General features: G+C 57.8%; 3 protein-coding genes across 22 annotated transcripts in view; all 3 read right to left on the reverse strand.

The window, feature by feature from the left end:
• The window catches only part of PLIN4 (perilipin 4), a 7906-nt gene extending 4418 nt beyond the window's left edge, over positions 1-3488 (reverse strand). For 11 of the 19 annotated variants that reach the window (XM_032883636.1, XM_032883631.1, XM_032883642.1 and 8 more), the window contains exons 1-6: positions 3427-3488; positions 3265-3335; positions 2621-2756; positions 1713-1771; positions 278-509; positions 17-79 (exon numbers count right to left, since the gene is read on the reverse strand). In XM_032883636.1, the coding sequence (XP_032739527.1) occupies positions 17-79; positions 278-509; positions 1713-1771; positions 2621-2756; positions 3265-3315 (541 nt within the window). In that variant the 5' untranslated portion in view covers positions 3316-3335; positions 3427-3488. The other 8 variants (XM_032883638.1, XM_032883632.1, XM_032883627.1 and 5 more) reach the window with 7 other exon arrangements.
• Positions 3489-6865: 3377 nt separating this feature from the next.
• Positions 6866-13390, reverse strand: PLIN5 (perilipin 5). The gene is made up of 8 exons (XM_032883650.1): positions 13343-13390; positions 12254-12329; positions 11617-11812; positions 10667-10749; positions 10163-10343; positions 9198-9397; positions 7864-7983; positions 6866-7661 (listed from the first exon to the last, which is right to left on the reverse strand). Exons 2-8 carry the CDS (start codon positions 12311-12313, stop codon positions 7131-7133), a joined length of 1371 nt encoding a protein of 456 aa, XP_032739541.1. The 5' UTR covers positions 12314-12329; positions 13343-13390; the 3' UTR covers positions 6866-7130.
• A 525-nt stretch (positions 13391-13915) lies between these two features.
• On the reverse strand, positions 13916-17503 carry LRG1 (leucine rich alpha-2-glycoprotein 1). 2 transcript variants are annotated; one of them, XM_032883653.1, is made up of 3 exons: positions 17418-17503; positions 15397-16254; positions 13916-14105 (listed from the first exon to the last, which is right to left on the reverse strand). In XM_032883653.1, the coding sequence occupies exons 1-3, from the start codon at positions 17447-17449 to the stop codon at positions 13931-13933; spliced, it is 1065 nt and encodes a 354-aa protein (XP_032739544.1). In that variant the 5' UTR covers positions 17450-17503; the 3' UTR covers positions 13916-13930. The 2 variants fall into 2 exon arrangements, with proteins under 2 accessions (XP_032739544.1, XP_032739545.1); XM_032883654.1 differs by lacking the exon at positions 13916-14105 and having other exon boundaries at positions 15171-16254.
• Positions 17504-19297: the final 1794 nt, after the last annotated feature.

Here is a 19297-nt window from a genome sequence, read left to right on the forward strand (position 1 = left end):
CCAGTCTGGACAGCTCCTTTGGCCACATTCATGGCACTGGTCACCCCACTGCACACAGTGTCCTTGGTGCCTGTGACAATGTTTTGGGTCGTGTTGATCCCAGTTTGCACAGCTCCCTTGGCCATGTTTGCTGCCCCTGTCACCCCAGTGGACAGTGCATCTTTGGTGCCTATGACGATGGTCTTCGTGGCGTCCATGCCAGTCTGGACACCTCCTTTGGCCACATTCACAGCACCAGTCACGCCACTGCATACGGTGTCCTTGGTGCCTGTTAGGACAGTCTTGGTGGTATCCAGGCCAGTCTGGACAGTACCCTTGGCCACATCCACTGCACCTGTGACCCCAGTGGCCACGGTCTCCTTGGTGCCCATGAGTGCAGACCGGGTCATGTCTAGGCCTCCCTGCATCACACCTTTAGCTGTGTCCACCATGTTGGCCATCCCGGAGGAGATGGCACCCTTGGTCTTGGTCATCTTAGAGCACACCAGGTCCTTTGCCCCAGAGATCATCTGATAAGAAAGGACACATGTGGTCAAAAGGAGAGCTGGAGACACTATACCCCAGACTTCAGCCAAGCTGATCCTCTGTGTGCCTTCAGGAGGGGGACTGTCCCCCAGAAAGCCTGCCACTCACCTCCCACCCTGACATACTTTCCTCTCGTGCTGGTATCCAGCCTCAACCCGCCCTGTCCCAGTGCCGGATCATCCCCATTGTTGATGGCAGGTCCCTACAGCTCTGGACCCCTTGCCAAAGTCCCCTGAACTTGGGCTCAGTGCCACTCACTGAATGACACCGTGTGTTCACCCTGCCTACTCTTTACTTTTGGCAGATTTCAAGCCTGGTTTCCCCATGAGTCTGGAGACCAAGTCGCTCATTAAACAGAATGTCTTCAAGTGAGAAAGGAGAATCAACATTTAGAAGAGTAATACTTGCTAAAGGATAGGGACAAGTGTTGGGGTTGAGTCATGGGACCCCGTCAGTGATTTTCATCACTTTTGACCTCCCAAAGGGCGGTTTCTCCAGTTAGTTAAACTAGAAAAGGGTGGTGACGGTCTGAGTGCCAGCACGCAGTTTCAAGCACGAGTGTGCTGTTTGTAATCTAGGGCTCCTGCACTGGGGTGTTTCCACCCTCCACGGGACACCGGGCAGTGTCTGTGGATGTCTGGGCTTGCCGAGACTCAGGGGAGAGGGTGCTCCTGGCATCGAGTGCACCCCTTCCCCATCATCGGGACAGCCTCCACCTGCCCAAGGTTTAGGTACTACCATACCACGCCTTGCTGTGTGATCTTTGGCAGGTTGCTTGCCTTCTCTGTGCTTCACCTGCCGTGTGGGTTACTCTGGCTCCCTTTCTCCTGGGGCTGGTCAACTCTGAAGCAGTGTGTGGAAAGCCTTCAGCCCAAAGCACGACACATGATGAGTTCCCCGTGTTTTTAGTCCCGTGATGCGAGACGGAGCTGGGACAGGGTCAGGGGGCTCTCTGTTGATCACGTGGAGCCTTGCCATGTCCGGAAAGAGGGCAAGACCGTGCTATGTCACCGATGTGCCAACAGAAGCTTGGAAGGGAGCCAGTGCCTGGAATCCCACAGCAGGACACACACAAAGGTCTGCCCTCGGCTTGGCCTATGACAGCCCCTCAGAAGGCAGGAACCAAAACAGCCTGGGAGGGGCCCCAGAAGGAGCGGAGGCCATCAGGCTCTGCCAGCACCTCTCACCTTATCCGAAGGCGGCGGCAGCTTCTCCCCACGCTCCGTCGGGTCCAGGTTGGTGGCTGCTGGGAGGACAGGAGCTGGTCAGGCAACCAGGAAGGGCGAGGGACGTGGGCTGGCATCAGCCACCCCAGTGCCCGTTGCGCAATTGGTGGGCACAGCCTGAAAGGTCAGGAATGTCCCAGCTGCCCTGCCAGGGACAGCAGATGACATCCGCGGCCATTGGTCTGGTGCCGTCACTGGCCCTGCCAGAGGCTCCCCTGACCTCCGGGGTCTCAGGTTCCTCTCTGGAGTTTTCCCTGCCTGGACACTCCCCGGAGGGGGACCTCAGGAAGAGGATTCAGGGCCCCGCCCCCCCCAACTCTGCCGCAGCTGGCAGCTGCCCATTGGGCCCGGGTATGTGGAGCAGAAGTCAGCTGCTCGGGGCTCTGGCCCAGAGTGAGGCCTGGTCCAGGAAGCCGCCCCAACCCTAGGCTCCCCTGCATCAGCCCCTCTGTGTGCCCTGGGGCTGCCCAAAGGGTGGAGGGCCCCCCCAGACTGTGTGACCCCCTGGAAACCAGTGCCCCTTTCTGGGAACGGGGAGGGGAAATCTTCAGTGAGCTCAGACATGGGGAACACCCAGTCTCTGGTCCATGTTGCATCAGAAATGGGGTGGGAGGCAGGTGAGGGGTTGAGAAAGTAAGGGACATCGCAGGGAGACAGGCTGTGTTCAGAACCATGCTACTGTGGGCCACTCACCTGCTGTCTTGATGCCTCAGTTTCCCCATCTGGTGCTAAATGAGCATGCTGGCCCGGCGTGTCTATTGAGATGATGCTGACACATGTGAACCCCCAAATAGCCAAAAGCCCCGTTAGGGGGTTTCTTCCTGGGGCCCACCCCCAGAGCCCCTGCCTCCATGGAGCTGTCCACTCACCCTCAGTCTGGGGCTGGGCAGAGGCACCTGTGGGATCTGCGACGGGCCGGGCCTCTTTCGCTGAACTGTGGGCGCCGGCCATCAGGTTCCGTGCAGAACTGAAGCCAGGCAGAGACCCGAAGAAGCTCCCCAGGGTCTATAAGGGGCAAAAGGGCAGGGCCAGGCCTTAGGGGCAGGGCAGGGAAAGCATCAGACAGCCTGGGGTTCCTGGGTCACCTCACTCTTGCTCCTGGGTGGCCCCAGGAAGGAGTCTTAGCCTCTCTGAGGCTCAGTTTCCTTGTCTGGAGAATGGGCAGGGTCAGCCTGCCTCCCATACAGAGGAGAAGGTCATCCTCCGGGTCTCTAAAGACCTTTTCCTTTCACGGCCTCCATTTCACAGATGGGGAAACCGAGGCCCAGAGAGGGGCCATGGCTGGCTCAAGATCACACAGTGAAGAAGGAGCTGAGGGTTGCTCGCGTCCCCCACTCCTGCCCTCGCCCTCCAGCTTGGGACAGCAGAGAAGTGTGGGTTCCACGGCTCTTGGAGCCTTCCCGCCCCACCTTGGAAGCCCCTCTGGACCCCAGTATGGGGAGGTCACCTTCTCAAGGCTCTGGGGGGTTCCCGGGCCCTGGCAGGGATCTCCCCCTCCCACGCCTCCCCTTACCTTGCCCTTGGGTTTGGGAGGATCCCGGCCTCCTTTGTCTGGGGCAGACATGGTGATGATACCCTAAGCAGCTGGAAGGGGGCAGAGAGGGTGTGTGAAGAGAGGCCCCCAGACAGCCCCCGACCACACCCCCAGCCCCAGCCCCACCCTGGCATTGCTCACCTGGAGTGAGTGAGGGCCCCTCTGAGCCACAGGAGGTGCGGCTGGCAGCCGGCTCTGCTCTCGGCTACCAGGCCTTATAGGGTCTGGGGCAGGCACGGCCCGGCCCGCAGAGGCAGGCAGCCAGCTAGGGGAGGGCCCTGGGCAGTCACGTGCAGCCTGCCCTGCCCAGCGTGGGCCCTGGGCCCAGCACCTTTCCCCTGCTATCAGCACCAGGCGGCCTCTGCCCACGGCCCCCACCCTCACTGGGTTAATGGATTTTAGGGCCATCCCATGCCCCCGAGGCACTGCCTGCACGCTCACTGAGGCTCTGCTGGGACGCCTCGGCCGGTGAACACCCTGGGGCCTCAGTTTACCCTTCCAGCCTCCTCACCATGGCCCACAAGGTCCTGTTATCTCCCGGTCCTCACCTTCTCCAGCTCTCTGACCCCCACACATTCTGCTCCAGTGCACCAGACTCCTTGCTGTCCCTCCAGCGCACCAGGCATGGGGCTTCCCCAGGATCTTTGCACATGCTTTCCTTCTACCCGAGGGCCCTTTTGCACAACACACAGCTCCCTCTCTCTCCTCCCTCAGGCCTGTTTTGTTCCCAGCAAGGTCTCCTGCAATCAATTTATACCTGGCGCACACACAACATTTAATAAACATTTGGCTAAATGGGCCAACTCATAGGACAGTTCTGAGTGCGAAGTGTGGTCAAGCATGTGACCTGTTTACCCCAGTGCCTGGTACCCAGCAGGTACTCAACAAACATTAGCTTAGCATTGTCCAGGCAAAAAGAGAGGAACAGGATCTCTCCTGGGCAGGGAAGGGATGTGTCAATCTCCAGGCGGGATTTCCCTCGATAAATTAGGGCCAAAATGCAGATGGGTCCAGGGTGCCAAAAGAGCCGAGGGATCTTGGGAGTGAGATCCAGGTGGGCTTGGGACAACCCAGGGTGACTTATTGGAGGCATCCTCTGCCTGAGGCCGCAGAGCCAGAAAGCGGCAGAGACAGGATTCGAATGCAGCCCAGAGTCTATGCGCAGAGTGGGCTGTATGTGGGTTGGTACAGAGGCCGGCAGACAAATGACGCCCTCCCTGAGCTAAGTTTCCCCCTGACTGCTCCTGGGACAGGGATCCCAGTTGTGTGCTGGTGGGGTAGGGGACAGACCCCATTGGTGGCTCTGGGCACTGAGCTGGGAGGAGGGAGGGTTCAGACACAGCCTGATGACCCCCAAGTCATCTCCTTGGAGCCATCGCTGTGTTTGCCAAACAGTTGGGGAACAAAATAGGGATGTCCCCCAAACTCTAACCTCTCAGCCAATCCTTCCCAAAGGTGGCAGGGGAGGAGGGAAACCTTGGGTGTGCTCCTCCCCTTCTCACAGGCTGCCACAGCACCATGAGGGCAGAGAAACCCAGCCAAGGTAATAAAAGTGATCACAAACATCCGAGTCACGTCCTGCCCTCCTCTGCCCAAAGTCCCCCAGGGATCCCACCTCCCTGGAGCAAACCCTAGTCTTCCTCACGGCCCTGGCCCCTATCACCTCCCTGTCCTCCCCTTCTCCCTTTCTCCCCTCAACTCATTCTGTTCCAGACACAATGTTCCTCCAACTCACCAGGGCCAGTGCTGCCCCAGGGCCTTTGCACAGGCAGTGTCTCCTGCCCAGAATGCTCGTCAGTCTTTGCTCTGAGAGGTCTTCTTGGGCCCCCTTCTCCTATTTAAAAATATACACCCTTCCTTCTACCCTCACACGCCCCCCCATCCTCCAACACTTTTATATTTTTCATCATCTATACAACTAAGACATAATTTGCACATAGTTTGTTGTCTCTCCAGCTGCACTGTAAGGTCCCAGAGAGCAGGATTTTTACCTAGTTTGCTACCTGCCTGGCACACAGCAGGTTCTCAACAGTATTTGCTTGCTGGCCGCGCAGATGAATGAGTGAACAGCAGCTTCCAAACGTGAAGCGTGTCCTAGGACTGAGTATGGTCGCCTCACTACTTTCATACCCACCCCACAGAGAAGAATCCAGGCTCAGAGAAGGCAAGCAACTTGCCCGCCCAGGTGCAGGCCAGGCTGAGATGCAAGCCCAGGGCCGTATCTACTGACCCACCCCATTCCAAGGTTTCTCCTCAGCCCATTAGCTTTCCCTTCCCACTGGTCCTGCCACACTGACTCCACTATCCCCCAGTGCCATACGTTTGCCCGAGTCACTCCCTCTGCAAAACACCCTTCCCGTGTGCCACCCTGCCCATCCTCACCACGCCTGGCCCTCCAGGAGCCCCCAGCCTTGTGAGGGAAGAGAAGACAAGGTTGCCTGAGGCTCGAAGTCTGAGTAGAAGGGGGTTTAGAGTCTCAAGAAAGTGAGCTGTAGATTGTTGGGGCTATCCCACTGGAGTGGAGTGAGGGAAAGCTTCCTGGAGGAGGTGGCATTGGGGCTGGGGCTTGAAGATGGATGGGATGTGTCCAAGAGATGGGTGGTGGGGTGGGAGAGGACTCCAGGCACAGCCTGTGCACAGGCCTGGAGGTGGGGGAATTGCAGAGTTCAGTGGGAATGCGGCATGCCAGGGTAAGGAGGTTGGATAATTGGTTTGAGGGTGAGTGGGAGCCATGGACGTTCCTGACCAGAGGCGGGGAAGTTAATCTGGCTAGTGGGAGGTAGTTCAGCCTCCCAGAGCTGCCCCTGGGCCAGGTCCTAGGGAAGCCAGAGGCCACCCTGACCTCACCACATTACACTGTGGTTTCCTAACACCCCACCCAGCCACAGGGGAGTCTGAGGGGCAGCCAAGAATTCGGTCAAAGGATGGGACGGCCCCCAAGAGACTGGCCCGTGGCCCTTCCCCTACCTCTGTCTGCCCCATTTCTCCAGTGCAGCTGGAGAAATCACAGCAAGTTCAACACCCCTGGGTCTAGGGAGGTTGGCATAGGACAGGCTGCCCTGTCTGACTTCTTTCTCCCTCTGATCCCGTTCTCTGCAGTTGCTAAGAAATTCATTTATACTAAAGTGTGAATAGCTTCCATTCCAGGAAGCTGCATCTGGGTGCCTAACCCTTGTGGGCCGGGCACTAGAGGTGGGACTCGACAAGTTGTCAAGCTGGTCAGAGAGGCATTCTCACGCTTTCAAATATCGAACCTTGGCTTGTGCCATGCAGTCACACACCTGAGGTCCCCGGCACTCTGCAACTGAGACCCACCCTGGCCTGAACAGGGGCCATAGGCCTTTGAACAACACAAAGCACCTTTATTCCGGAGCACAAAACCCCAAAGGGCAAAACAAGTGGGTCTGCAGGCCCAGCAGATACAGCTGGCTATCTTCGGGGACCCCCCAGTCCAGGGTGTACAAGGTGGTGGGGGAGGAGGGTGCTCTCTTTTCAAAACCCCGAGTAGAAGTCATCGGGCAAAACATGTGCTTCTATGGGGAGTTTTGATCGGTTTCTTGGGGTTCAGGGAGGCGGGCCACCGACAGATGAACCCAGCCAGGGGCTAGTGGGACCTGAATTGGGTTCCAGTCCCCATATGCTCAAGGGAAGGACTGGAGAGGGCCTGAGATCAGTGAAGCTGGTCTGAGATGGCGACTTCAGCCCCCCCACTCCCACCCTGCACCCAGGCCAAGGCCACAGCATGGGCTGTTAGTGCGCACACACGGCCACTAGGGGGCAGCAGGGATCTCGGATAGAAGCGGGCCTCCTGCTTGCTGCCCCTGCGGCCCCGCGGCCCCCTCTGGTCAGAAGTCCAGCTCTGGCATCAGGGTGTGCTTGGGGGTACTGGGGGGCACGGGTTCCTCCTTGGGAATGTCCTCTGGGAGGGCTGGCCCGTCCCCGCGCTCGGCCTCCCAGGCTCTCTGCTGGGCCGGCCAGTCCAGGTGAGCCCAGCGGGGGTCGGGGTCCCCCACGACCTCGTCCACCAGAACATCCAGGTCGGGCGGCGGCGCAGACCGCTCCACGAGGATGGGCGCAAAAGGCCCCACCAGCCAGGGGAGCGGCACGGCCTGCACCACCAGCTCCAGCAGCTCATCCACACAGGCGTGGGCCCGGGCCACACTGCCCCGGCCCTCGGCCAGGGCAGCGGCCGGCACGTCCCCGAAGCGGCGGGCGTCGGCGAAGGCGGACTGCAGGGCGTCCACACTGCGCCGCACCTCGGCCACCCTCTCCTGGGCGCCCGGGGGCAGGCCCCGCACGCTGCTCTCCAGCGCGTCCACTGTGCCCTGCAGCTCCCGCATCAGACTTCGGCACAGCACCAGCGTCTCCAGCTCCGCCTGTGGGGGGAAGGGAGGGGCCTCAGGGCACCAGATGGCCGCCCACCCAGACCAGCCCCTGCCTCAGTTTCTCCATGCATCCTCCAAACAGCAGAGCTCGGCACTTGGTTTGAGAGAGCTGGAGTCTGGCCCCTGGCGACCCGGGCAGATCCAGAACACCCCCCCACACACCCCCCTGCTCATCCTCTCCCTCCCACCCTACCTGGCTGCGGCGGCGGCCGCCATTCTCTGGGGAGCGCTGGCTCCAGTCCTCCCAAAGCTCATGCACCTTCCCAGGGCGGGCAGGGGCAGTGGGTGTCACCCCGCACTGCATGAGGTTAATCTGAGGGGACGGGGATAGTGGTGGTCAGAGCTGGACCATTTGGGGGCTCAGGGGAGCCGGCATCCTAGCCTGGATCTGGTCTTGATAAACATCTAGAGAACATCTTCTTCCCTGCAACCTTCCCCCGCCTGCTGATCCAGCCTGGCCCACCTGCCCGCTCTGTCCTCTGCTCTTGGCCAGACCGAGACCTGTGGGTCCCCTAAAACTCAGGCTCACTTTGCCTGTGCTGCTCCCTCTGCTGGCGACACACTTCCCTCCACTCTATGCCCCTGCCTGGTTCGCTCCAGTTTAAGTTTCAGTGTAGACGACTCCCCCTCCAGGAAGTCTTCCCTCCTGCCCTCCTGGCGGGGCAGATTCCGCAAGCCCTCACATGTCCCCATCCGGGGCCCTGATCCCCCTACTGGACCCCCACTGTCTCTTCGGTGCCCGGGACAGGGCAGACATTAGGAGATAAATCGAAATAAAGTGTGGTCCATCTGCACTCTGGAATATGATTCAGCCTTGAAAAGGAAGGGCATTTTCACCCCTGCTACAACGGCGGATGGACTTGGAGATAAACCGTCTCAGGGGCTCATAGGCGCCCTCTGGTGGGTGCTGTGGGGAGGACAGAGTGGAGTCCTTGGTGGGGCTGGGGGTGGGCTGGCTCTGGGTGCGAGAAGAGGAGGGGGAGCTATGGGCAGAGCTGGGGTACTGGCTGATGTGCGGGATGTGGGATCAGAGGAGAAGAGGGGAGTCGGGGCTTGCTCCGGTGTTGACCTGAGTCCCTGGAAGCATGGAGGTTGAGAGGAAGCAGGAGGAAGAGGTTAGGGGCGTCTGAACTTATCCAGCTCAGTTAAACGGGAGCTGCCATGGTCCTTTGGAGCAGGGAGGGATGGACAGTGAGGAAAGAGGCAAGAACCTATAGGTTGGGGAGGGTTGGGATTGGTGGCAGGAAAGCAAGGGAAGGGGAACTTTTTCTCGCTCCTGAACTACCCTAACTGCCTGTAAATTCCAGCTCTTGCTTCCCCCCCACCAGACGAAACTCCTTCCCGTCTCCCCAGGCTGAGCCTTGACTCCTCCCTGAGCTGCCCCAGCCCCGAACACACACAGCTGGAGGCAGCCGAGCTCGGCTGTGCCTCCCCCTTCAGACCAGCTGGGGACCAGGTCCTCAGCCGGCACTCGGTCCATGCCTACTGGCCTGCATCGTGGCAGGGGCGTGGACAGAGGGCTCTCACCAGCCCCAGCGTCTCCTGCAGCTCGGCCAGCGTGTCCTGGACGTGGTGTTTCTTCTGCCTCAGTTTCCCCAGGGAGTGTTCATACGCCAGGTGGCGGAGCCGCGCGGACAGGGAGCCCAGACGTACAAAGTAGCCCTGGTGTTTCCTCTGCTCCTCCACAGAGCCCACTTCCGGGCCCTCCGCCTCGGCCGCCAGGGCCGCTGGGGGATGGGACAGGGGAGGGGGTCAGCATGGCCACCCCGGCACATCTGCTCACTCTCCTTCTGGGTGGACAAGACCACGGACTCCCTAATTTATCATTTCTTTTACCAGTATCAACTCACTTAACCTTCCCCAGACCCTAGGACGTAGGCACTGCTATTAGCCCCATTTACAGATGAGGAACACTGAGGCAAAGGGAAATGACGTCCCACGGCATGCAAGAGGCAGATCTGGGATTCCAACCCAGGCACTCTTAACCCCTCGACTAAACGGTCTGTGAAGGATATCCTGCAGGTGCTTGGCATACAGTAGGTGCCTCATAAATGACTCGCAGCCTTTCTGCAGACGAGGGAGGGCCTTGACACACTTTTCCCGGGCCCTAAAGCAGGGGCTGGGAGGTCAGATCATCTCTGGGGTCAGAGACGGGAGGTAGAAAGTTGGAGAATGGTGCTTTTTGTTTTGTTTTGTAAGATTTTATTTTTTGAGTCCTCTTTACCCCCAATTTGGGACTTGAACTCACAACCCTCAAGTCTCTGAGCCCCGTAGACGCTTAGGGCCTGTGTGGTCTGATTTCTAGCAGAATGTGGGTTGGGGAACCATGGATGGGGATACGGACGTCAGGCCCAGGCTCAGCTCAGTGTTTCCTGCTGAACTGCTGTGTGGCCCTGCCCAAGTCCCAGACTTCTCTGATCCGTCCCCACCGGGGATGCGGACTGAGCAGAAGGATTCAGGGGCAGGGCAGGGCGGGAGGGTGGCGGCCTCACCGAGCTCGTCCTCAGTCATGGGCAGGAAGTGGTCCACCAGCTCCTCTGACTTGCCCAGCACGACGTCCACGGCGTGGCTCATGGAACGCTTTAGGTCCACACTCCAGCGGCGGCCCTGCCGGGCCAGGCCCACCATGCCTGTCACACCACTGGCCACCGTATCCTTGGCCGAGGTCACCACCTGGTGGGAGGGGGCTCCTTCCAGATTTTGACTTCCTTCTCTCAGCCCAGCTCCCTGGGGCTCAGTATCAAGGGGTCCCTGGTCCCTCCTGGCTCTGGGCCTCGATTTCCCTTCTATAAGATGGAGGCAAAGAAAAATTCTCCCGCACGGGGTTGTTGAGGGGATGACGGGCCCCAACCTGCTAGACTCAGGTGCTGATTATTTTCGTTTGGCTGGTGTTTTTTGAGTTGGGCCCAAACCTGACTCAGCCCCCTGTCCAGGCTGGTCCTGGGGAGGCCGCGCTGCTCCCTCCCACTTCCACCCCTCCCTGGGTCCCCACCGACCGTCTCAGAAGGTTGCTGGAGAAAAGGCAGCTTCTCTTCCAGCTTATCCAGACCCCGGCAGGCGAGGTGGTTCACTGTAGCCACTGGAGGGGAGAGGCAGGGAGTGAGGGCAAGGGGAGTAGGGAGAGGTAGAGGGAGGCCTGGGCCACCCCGCAAGAGGCTGGGGACCCTGGGGGTGGGGGTGGGGCACCAGGCTGGACCCCACCACTTCTACTGTCCTCCCAGCCTCAGCCCTGCCACCGGGCTGCCACCGGTGCCAAGGTGACTCCCCGTTCATGCCCGGCTCAGATGCCCCAGAGAGCAGGTTCAAGGTCACCCAAACTGGCTGAGGAGGAGGCGGGGAAGGCCCCGAGCTGGGACCCTCCGGTGACCCCCTTCCTCGATCAGATGTGAAGTCAAGGTCTTCGATCCACCTCCACCCCTGTCCCAGGCTGGACCCCTCAGCTGGTCCCAGGAGTCCAGGGATATGTGGGGCTCGGGACATGCAGGGGCAACGACAGAGAGGAGGACGGGGAAGGAGGTGGACAGGCAAAGGGACCTGAGGTGTGTCAGGCCACTCAACCAGGGAGGACATCAAGACACACAGGAAGGGGACAGAAAGAGGGCGGCCCAGATAAACAGCCAAGAACGGGGGTTCAGGCAATCAAACCACAGAGGGACAACCTATAGGGCGAGGCAGGTAGAATCAGGGGTGGGTGTGGGGGCAGGCGGGGTGCGGGAGATGGCGCTGGCAGGACTGGGGGAGGGTGAGACATGTGGATGGGGGGACAGACAGGTGGACGGACTAAACGGCACTCTCAAGAAGGCCCCAACTCAGCAGGTGCCCTCCAGAACCTGTCATAGGGATGGAGCAGGAGGGGACGGGGCAGCTGGGACATACTGCAGGACCGGGGGTCTTGGGGGGCGGGACCCAGGGTTGTAGGGGGTTAGGGGGGCGGGGTGGGACTCACGCTGGGGCTGCAGGTGGCTGAGCAGCGGCTGGGCGTGGTCCAGGGCTCGGGTGGTCAGGCCACATACGCAGTGCTCCGCCAGACGGCAGGCAGAGCCCAGCAGCGGGTGCCTGTCCTTGGCCGCGCTGTAAGCATCGAAGACTGCGGTGCACGTGGTCCTGACCAGCGGCAGGGCCACCACGCGCTGCACCACGTTCTGCGGGAAGAGGTGGCGTCAGAGGGGCCCCTGATGGGGTGGGGCGGGGGGGGGGGGGGGGGGGGAGCTCAGCCACACCTCAGTCCACATGACCCCTCTCTGGGCCAGGATGACCACGTGGGCGAGAGGGTTGGGGGGACTGCGCAGGTAACCTGGGGCTTCAGCCTCCCCATCTGTAAAATGGGTTTCTAGGGCTGGGAGAGTCATAGGCGTGAAGTGCTGGGAGCGGGGTTGATGCAGAGTCTTGGGCAGAGACCCGGGGCTGGGGGAGGGAGAGACACTCCCCGCTCCCGGCACCACTGTGCCCCTTTGGGAAATGAGTAGGCTGTGCCACCTCCTCCATGGTCCAGAGGGGGTACCTGGCCTGAAACTGTCCCAGAAGGGATATATCCCCCCCACTCTGGCCTGTGCCCCTCCTCTGTGGGAAGGGCAGCCCCGCACCTGCTGGTCCTGTTCCCACAAGCCGGTTTGGGGGGACCGGGCAGCCTCATCTTCTGACATGCCTGCTGCGAACACCCTGTGGGGCAGGACAGGGTGAGAGGGGCCTCTACCCACCAGCCCCCCGGGTCCTGCCCAGGCCTTGGGTTCTGTCCCGCTGGGCTTGGTGACTTGGGCAAGCATTGTTCTCTCCTGTGACCTCAGTTTCCTCAAAATGGGGTAATGATGGGGCACCCGCGTGGCTCAGTCCATCGAGCACCCGACTCCTGGTTTCAGCTCAGGTCATGATCTCAGGGTCGTGAGGCCTGTGTTGGGCTCTGCGCTCAGCAGCGGGTCTGCTTGAGATTTTTCTCCCTCTCCGTCTACCCCTCCCCTGCTTGCACACCCACACTCTCTCTCTCTCCCAAATAAATAAGTAAATCTTAAAAAAAAAAAAAATGAAGGTAATGGTAGTACCTACCTCAGAGTGTCATGAGGGACATGGACAATGCGACAATGCGTGCACAAGGCTCTGCACACAGCAGGTGCACACTAGAGAGCTCTGGCAAGGTGGGGACACTGTAGTGATTCAAAGCATGGGCTCTGGAGAGAGAAAGACCTGGATTCAAATCTTGCCATTACATGCTGTGTGACTTGGGGCAAGTGCCTTCACTTCTCTGAGCTGTTTCCCCTTCTGCAAAGGAGAGGAGGTGCCTGCCGTCCCTCCCCACCCCCAACTCACCCTTCCCCGACAGAACTGCATATGCAGCCCCCTGCAGGGGTGGAGAATCCCAGTAAGTCCACAGACTGACAGGGAGACTGAGGCGGCCGGCAGGTCCGTGGTGTTTCCAAAGCCACTCATCTAAGCGGACTCAGAGTGGGGAGTTCGACCTGAGGCTCGCAGTTCTTCCTTTATCTCCATCCTGTGCCCTCAGAGCCCTGTTCTCCGCCCAACTGGGTCCTGAACTTCAGCCAACTGGGCCAAGGGTCTCGGCCACCTGCTCCGCCCGTTGTCCCCCTCCCTTCTCACGCCGCTCGATCCTCTCCCGCTCACCTGATCTGGAGCCCCCAAATCTGCGGGACTCTCCTGGACGCCCTCCGCGTGGCACTCACCTGGGCGCGTGCAGCCACAGTCTCCAAGTGCCCCTGCGGACCCCAGACTCTGGCTCCAGTCTCCGCCCGCCGCTGGCCCCTCCCGCCTTATAGCGGCTCGGGGGGCGGGCTTCTGGGACTGACCAATGGGGAGGGGCCGGGCGGAGGCGTGTCTCGGGGGCGGGGCTCCAGCCTACACTCCCCACCCTGCGCGCTTCCCTGGGGCTCTGTCCCGGTCGCGGTCGGAGTCGGGGTCGGGAAGGGGATGTGGGGAAGAAGGGGGAGCTCCGCAGTTGTCATAGTAACTTGAGGACGCTGGATGCCCCAGGATTGAGCTACTTTCCTCGGCCAGTTTTGGCCACCTGTCACCCTGCTGTTGCCGCGGAGACAGCGGGAGGACGATCCCGCAGCTCCCACCGCCTCCCAGAGGAGTGACCTTGGACAAGTCCTCAAGGTCCTTCTGGTTATTTAAAAAAATCTGCCATTTAACTTGGCCAGGAATCCGGCCCGGCCCATTCCCTTGGATCCCCATTTTACAGATGAGCAAAGTGAAGGATCCAATTCAAACCCCACTCGGCCAGACTCCAGGCTCCTCCCTGGCGTTCATCATCATGCGTGGAATGACCACCAATGTGGCCATGACCATTCTTCCAGGGACCCCTCCCCCAAACACCCAGGGGTCCTCCCAAATCTGACTCTGGCTCCCAGCATGCCCAGCACTGTGTCAGTAGGTGGCCCAAGGTTCTGAGTGGGAGGAACACAGGCTCCTATGCCTTCAGCTCCACCCAGCCCGCCCAAGCCCACCCTGGGTGGGTGCCTATCCCCCCGGCTTGTCATGGTCCAGCATGACAAATTGTTCAGAGACCTGAAGCAATCTGGTTTAATTTAAACCTTCCCCAGGACACAAGCTCTGGCAGGAATCCACAGGTAAAATGACACTCTGGGCAATGGTCAGTATTTTATTTCCAGTTAAGTCCTGGATGGGGGGAGGGGAGGAGGAGTCACGGGCCATCAGATCCCCACTGCCATCCCTCTGGAAGCTTATATCTTGCACCCCAGGCCCTGGGTCAGGCCTCTTCTTTCCTTCTCCTTCCTTTTTTTTTTTTTTTTTTAAGATTTTATTCATCCATTTGACATAGAGAGAGATCACAAGTAAGCAGAGAGGCAGGCAGAGAGAGAGAGAGAAGCAGGCTCCCCACGGAGTGGAGAGCCCGATGCGGGGCTCGATCCGAGGACCCTGAGATCATGACCTGAGCTGAAGGCAGAGGCTTAACCCACTGAGCCACCCAGGTGCCCTCCTTCTCCTTCCTTTTGGGGAGGACTAGGAAGTCAACCTGGGAGGTGCTTGGAACACAGTGAATTCTGCTTGAATTCCAATTCCATTCCACGGTTATTTCTTAAGCCCTCAGGTCTGACCCCAAACTGAATGATGATGGCTTTGAGGGAAAACAGACCCAGGCCCTGCATTCGGAGACCCCGCCCCCCGCCCACAAAGTGCGGGGGCAGAACCAGATAGAGACAACCCTTGCATAGCCAGGGCTGGGCCAGAGGGAGCCGAGCAGGCTGAGGGAGCCTGGAGACCAAGAGATCTGGAAAATGGGGGAAAACATTCTTTTCTCTTTTTCTTTTCTTTTAAGTAGGCTCCATGGCCACCGTGGGGGTTGAACTCACGACCCTGAGATTAAGAGTCGAGTGCTCTACTGACTGATCCTGCCACGTGCCCCCAGGGAAAGACATTCTTGGAAGAGGGTACAGGCGGCTGGAAAGCCCCATTCTTGGAAGAGGGTACAGGCGGCTGGAAAGCCCCACGTACATTTTGGGCCGAGTGGGTCCTGGCAGCTCTGGGAAGCTGAAGGTGAATTATTTGCTGAGTGGCGTGCGCTGAGCTGCCCCGCCTGTCTCACCACCTCGGCCCCAGGCCTCAGTGGGACTTGGCTGCTTCCAGGAGCTTCTGGCCCTTCGAGGCTTCAGGCCCAGCACAGCGTGTGGCATTCTGGGAGAACATCTTGTCTCTGTTGGCCACGAGCCACCCATAGAGGTCGTCCAGTTTCTCATCACAGATCCAGGGGTTCCCAGAGATGTCAAAGCCATCCTTCATGTCTCGGGTGGGCTGCCCCAGGGATGTCCAGAGCCCCTTGGGGACGCCGGTGAGCAAGTTGTTGGAGAGATCGAGCATATCCAGCTGCCGCAGGCCTTGGAAGGCGCCAGCGGCCATGGTGGCCAGCCTATTGTCATTCAGGAAAAGGTAGCGCAGGTCTGGCTGGGGTGACAAGAGCCCCTCTCCGAGCACCCGCAATCTGTTGCCCTCCAGGTGCAGCCTCTCCAACTGCAGGGGGCCCTGCAGAAGGTCAGGGGGCAAAGTCTTCAACTGGTTATTGCTGAGGTCAAGGATGCGCAGGGAGGTGAAGTTGGCCAACAGCCCAGGGGGCAGCGTCTGGAGGCGGTTCCCGGATAGGTCCAGATGCCCCAAGGCTTGGAGCCCCTCCAGCCAGGAGGGCTCCAGGATTTCCAGCCGGTTCTCTTTTAGCACCAGGGTGTGGAGAGTGGCAGAGACCCGGAAGAGGCCGGGGGGCAGCCGGGTCAGGGCATTGCGGGTTAAGTCAAGCACCTTCAGCAGAGGCACCGGCAGCAGGAACTTGGGGGAGAGGCTCTCCAGCTGGTTGGTGGAGAGGTGCAGCTCCTGGAGGTTAGAGGCGCCCTGGAGGGTGTCGGCCCGCAGCTGTGTGAGGTTGAAGAACTCCACCGCCAGGTAAACTGTGTCAGCGGGGAAGCGGTGAGGGAGTTTGGCGGGTGGGTGGCAGGAGACGGAGCTGCCATTGATCGAATGGAACACCAAGCAGGTGTCCCGGTTTGGGGTGACATCCTGGGCTGAGACCACAGAGAGCAGCAGCAGGAACAGTGTTCTAGAAAGATGGGAACTCAGGCCTCCTGGGCTGCAGGCAATGACAGAAGATATACCCTGATTCATGAAAGCGTCCCCAGACTCTGCCAACTATTTCCTGTCTCCCATCGCCACACCCGGCACCATGCCCCCTCATGGCTCCCCTGGATTCGGGCAGTCCCTGCTCCTCTCCTGGCTTCCACCCGCACCCGCCAAGAGCTGCCAGAAGTTGCTGCAGATCCCGAGAGCGGTCTAACTCTCCGAAAACTGAGTTTCTCAGTCTGACCCATAAATGTTACCCTTCTCCGTGGCCAGCCCAGCCCCAACAGGCTGTTAATGATTTACAGTCAAATTTGCTAATTTCTTGCTAATTTCTTCTGCTCTGACTTGTTTTCTGGGTCATTTCCTTTTTTTTTTTTTTAAGATTTTATTTATTTATTTGACAGACAGAGAGAGATCACAAGCAGGCAGAGAGGCAGGCAGACAGGAGGAAGCAGGCTCCCTGTGGAGCAGAGAGCCCGAAGCAGAGCTCGATCCCAGGACCCCAAGATCATGACCCGAGCCGAAGGCAGAGGCTTAACCCACTGAGTCACCCAGGTGCCTCTTCCAGGTCATTTTTTAGCTCCCTGGCTCCAAATTTTGAAGGTAGGGCCAGTGAACTCCTACTTATCCTGCAAAGTCCCAGTTCCAGTGCCCCCCTTTCCATGAAGCTTTCTTTGATTTTCCCAAGGTTTCCCCTCTGGCCTCCTGCTCTTTCTATCCAAACAAGGTTCTGTTTCTTTCTCTGATGGAGCCCCAGCTCCATCTCACTCCAAAGTGCTTGGGTGCAACCCAGCACTCCAGAGGGAACTCCGAACGTGAAAAGTGCATCCTGCTTTGTGCAGATCTGGGACAGGAATTTGGCCTTAGGATGGGGTGGTTTACAGTTGGCACCACAGTCCTTGGAAGGCTGGACTTCTGCTCTTCCTGGTCCCTCCAGCAGGCCTCTGATGGGGTGTTGGTCAGGAGGTGTTGGTGAGCCTCCAAATCTCTGTCTGGCCCAGGGAACACCTGGGACTTCTGTAGTGAGTGTGTTTATGAGAGCATGTCTGTCTATAGTTACAGCTGTCGGTCTATTCCAGCCTGCAGACCCATGTCTAGCCCTGTGACTTTGGTACATCAGACAGAATGGTCTGCTATCTAGTTCTGCCCACCATGGGTGGGGTGGGGGCTTACCTCTGGTTTCGCTGTGGGCTCCAAGAGGACATGCTAGCCTCTCTCTTTCCATCTGTGTTCCCTTAGCCTGGTGAAGTAGCCTTATATCTACCTGGACTGCCCGCAGGGCCACCTCCCCTCCTAGGGAAGTCCTCACCCACATCCTGTTCCCGTTAGTGGCTGGGCTTGAGCCAAGCAGGGGAAAGGAGCTGGTCAGAATTGCAAAATTGCTTCCTGGCAGGGAGAGGGCAGGAGGCCGGGATGCCTGCACCCTTTTCTACCTGCTTCTACCCAGTTTTTCATTCCTCTGATTCCTGCTTTTGGGGGTGGGGTGGGCACCTGAGAATCTCTGGGGCCAAATACCCACTTCCCCCAACCCAGAAATCTAGGGTCAGGTTTGCAAGGCACCATGCCTGAGGAATAGGGACAGCTCTTTAAGCAAGAGGTACTCTTTGCAATAAATTTGAGCAACCAGGAAGTTCAGTGAATAAATGAAAAGCATTTGTCTTCAATTCATGACATATTGTTGCTGGCTTTTTTTTTTTTTTAATGAAATCATTTCTACAAAATAGATTTCAAAAGTAAGTGATACTTGAAGTCTTCATGGGCTTTGAACAATGGCCTGGGTGGGATGAAACCTGGCCCTGGCTCCCAGCTTCATTAAGAATGGCTTTATTTTGTGATCTTGGGCAAGTGGCTTAACTTTTTTTGGCTTCAGTTTCCATATCCATGAAGTTGAACTCAGTCTCCAAAGGCCCCTTCTGCTCTTTCTTTCTTCATCTGACTCTAAGGTGCTCTTTGTTTTGGATCTTTCTCATTGCCTAATAAACGCATTTGGAGGCTACAAATTTCCCTCTGAAAACTGCTTTGGCTGCATCCCAAGGGTTTGGCTAGTCAGTGCTTTCTTTCTTTCTTTCTTTCTTTCTTTCTTTCTTTCTTTCTTTCTTTCTTTCTTTTTTCATTCTAAACATTCAGGTGTGATGCATCATCTTCACCTGAACCCGGGACTTCTGTCACGGCTGGCCATGGCCTCTTCTCCCTTGCATGATCTCTGAAGAGTTTTCTCTCTTTTGAGCTGTGAGAATGAATAGGAGTTCTGTCTTGTGGACGCTTAAGTTCAGAGATGCACATGCAGGCTGACCATGACAGGCATAAAGAAAGATAAATGGATATCCTCATGAACCCACAGATAGAGATACAACCCAGAGACAGGTGAAAACACAAAGAACCACACAGAGACACAGTCAGACAGAATAACAGACCCATAGAGTTGGACACACAGAAACGGATACTGACAAAATAGGCAAAGGACCTGAATAGACAGTTTCCCAAAGAAGACATCTAGATGGCCAACAGATACAGGGAAGGTGTTCAACATCACTTATCATCACTTGTCATCAGGAAGATGCAAATCAAACCCCAATGAGATAATGCCTCACTCGTCAGAATAATAGAATAAAAAAGACAAGAAGTAACACGTGTTGGCAGGGGCGTGGAAAGGAGCCCTGTGCACTGTTGGTGGGAAACCCAATTGGTTCAACCACCATTGAAAACGGTATGGAGGTCCCTCAAAACATAAAAAATAGGGATATATGAAAAAAAAAATAGGGATATGTGATCGAACAATCCCACTTCTGCGTATTTAGCCAGAGAAAACAAAACAGTAATTAGAAAAGATATATGTGTTCCTTTGTTCGTTGCAATATTAGTTACAGTAGCCAAGACATGGAACATCCTAGTGTCATTGACAAATGGATGGATAAAAAAGATGTGATAAAAGAACAGAAAGAAAGAAGGAAGGAAAGAAAAAGAAAGAGAGAAAGAAAGAAAGGAAGGAAAGAAGGAAGAGGAAGGAAGGAAAGAAGGAAGGGAGAAAGAAAGAAAAAGGAAGGAAGGTAGAC

This window comes from Lontra canadensis, unplaced genomic scaffold (genome assembly GCF_010015895.1).
Source record: "Lontra canadensis isolate GAN:19392208 unplaced genomic scaffold, GSC_riverotter_1.0 scaffold88, whole genome shotgun sequence".
Lineage (NCBI taxonomy): Eukaryota > Metazoa > Chordata > Mammalia > Carnivora > Mustelidae > Lontra > Lontra canadensis.

Bases quoted from the DNA above. Each gene is read 5' to 3' on its own strand.
- PLIN5 (XM_032883650.1), bottom strand. From the start codon at position 12,313: ATGTCAGAAGATGAGGCTGCCCGGTCCCCCCAAACCGGCTTGTGGGAA. The intron at 10,750-11,616 runs GTGAGTCCCACC...TCTCCCCTCCAG, and splicing joins CAGCCACCTGCAGCCCCAGC to TGGCTACAGTGAACCACCTC. The intron at 9,398-10,162 runs GTGAGGCCGCCA...CCCATCCCCCAG, and splicing joins CATGACTGAGGACGAGCTCG to CGGCCCTGGCGGCCGAGGCG.
- LRG1 (XM_032883653.1), bottom strand. From the start codon at position 17,449: ATGTCCTCTTGGAGCCCACAGCGAAACCAGAG. The intron at 16,255-17,417 runs GTAAGCCCCCAC...CATTGCCTGCAG, and splicing joins AGCCCACAGCGAAACCAGAG to CCCAGGAGGCCTGAGTTCCC. The intron at 14,106-15,396 runs TGGGAACCCCTG...GGGCGGGCTGGG, and splicing joins AAGGATGGCTTTGACATCTC to TGGAGCTGAAGGCATAGGAG.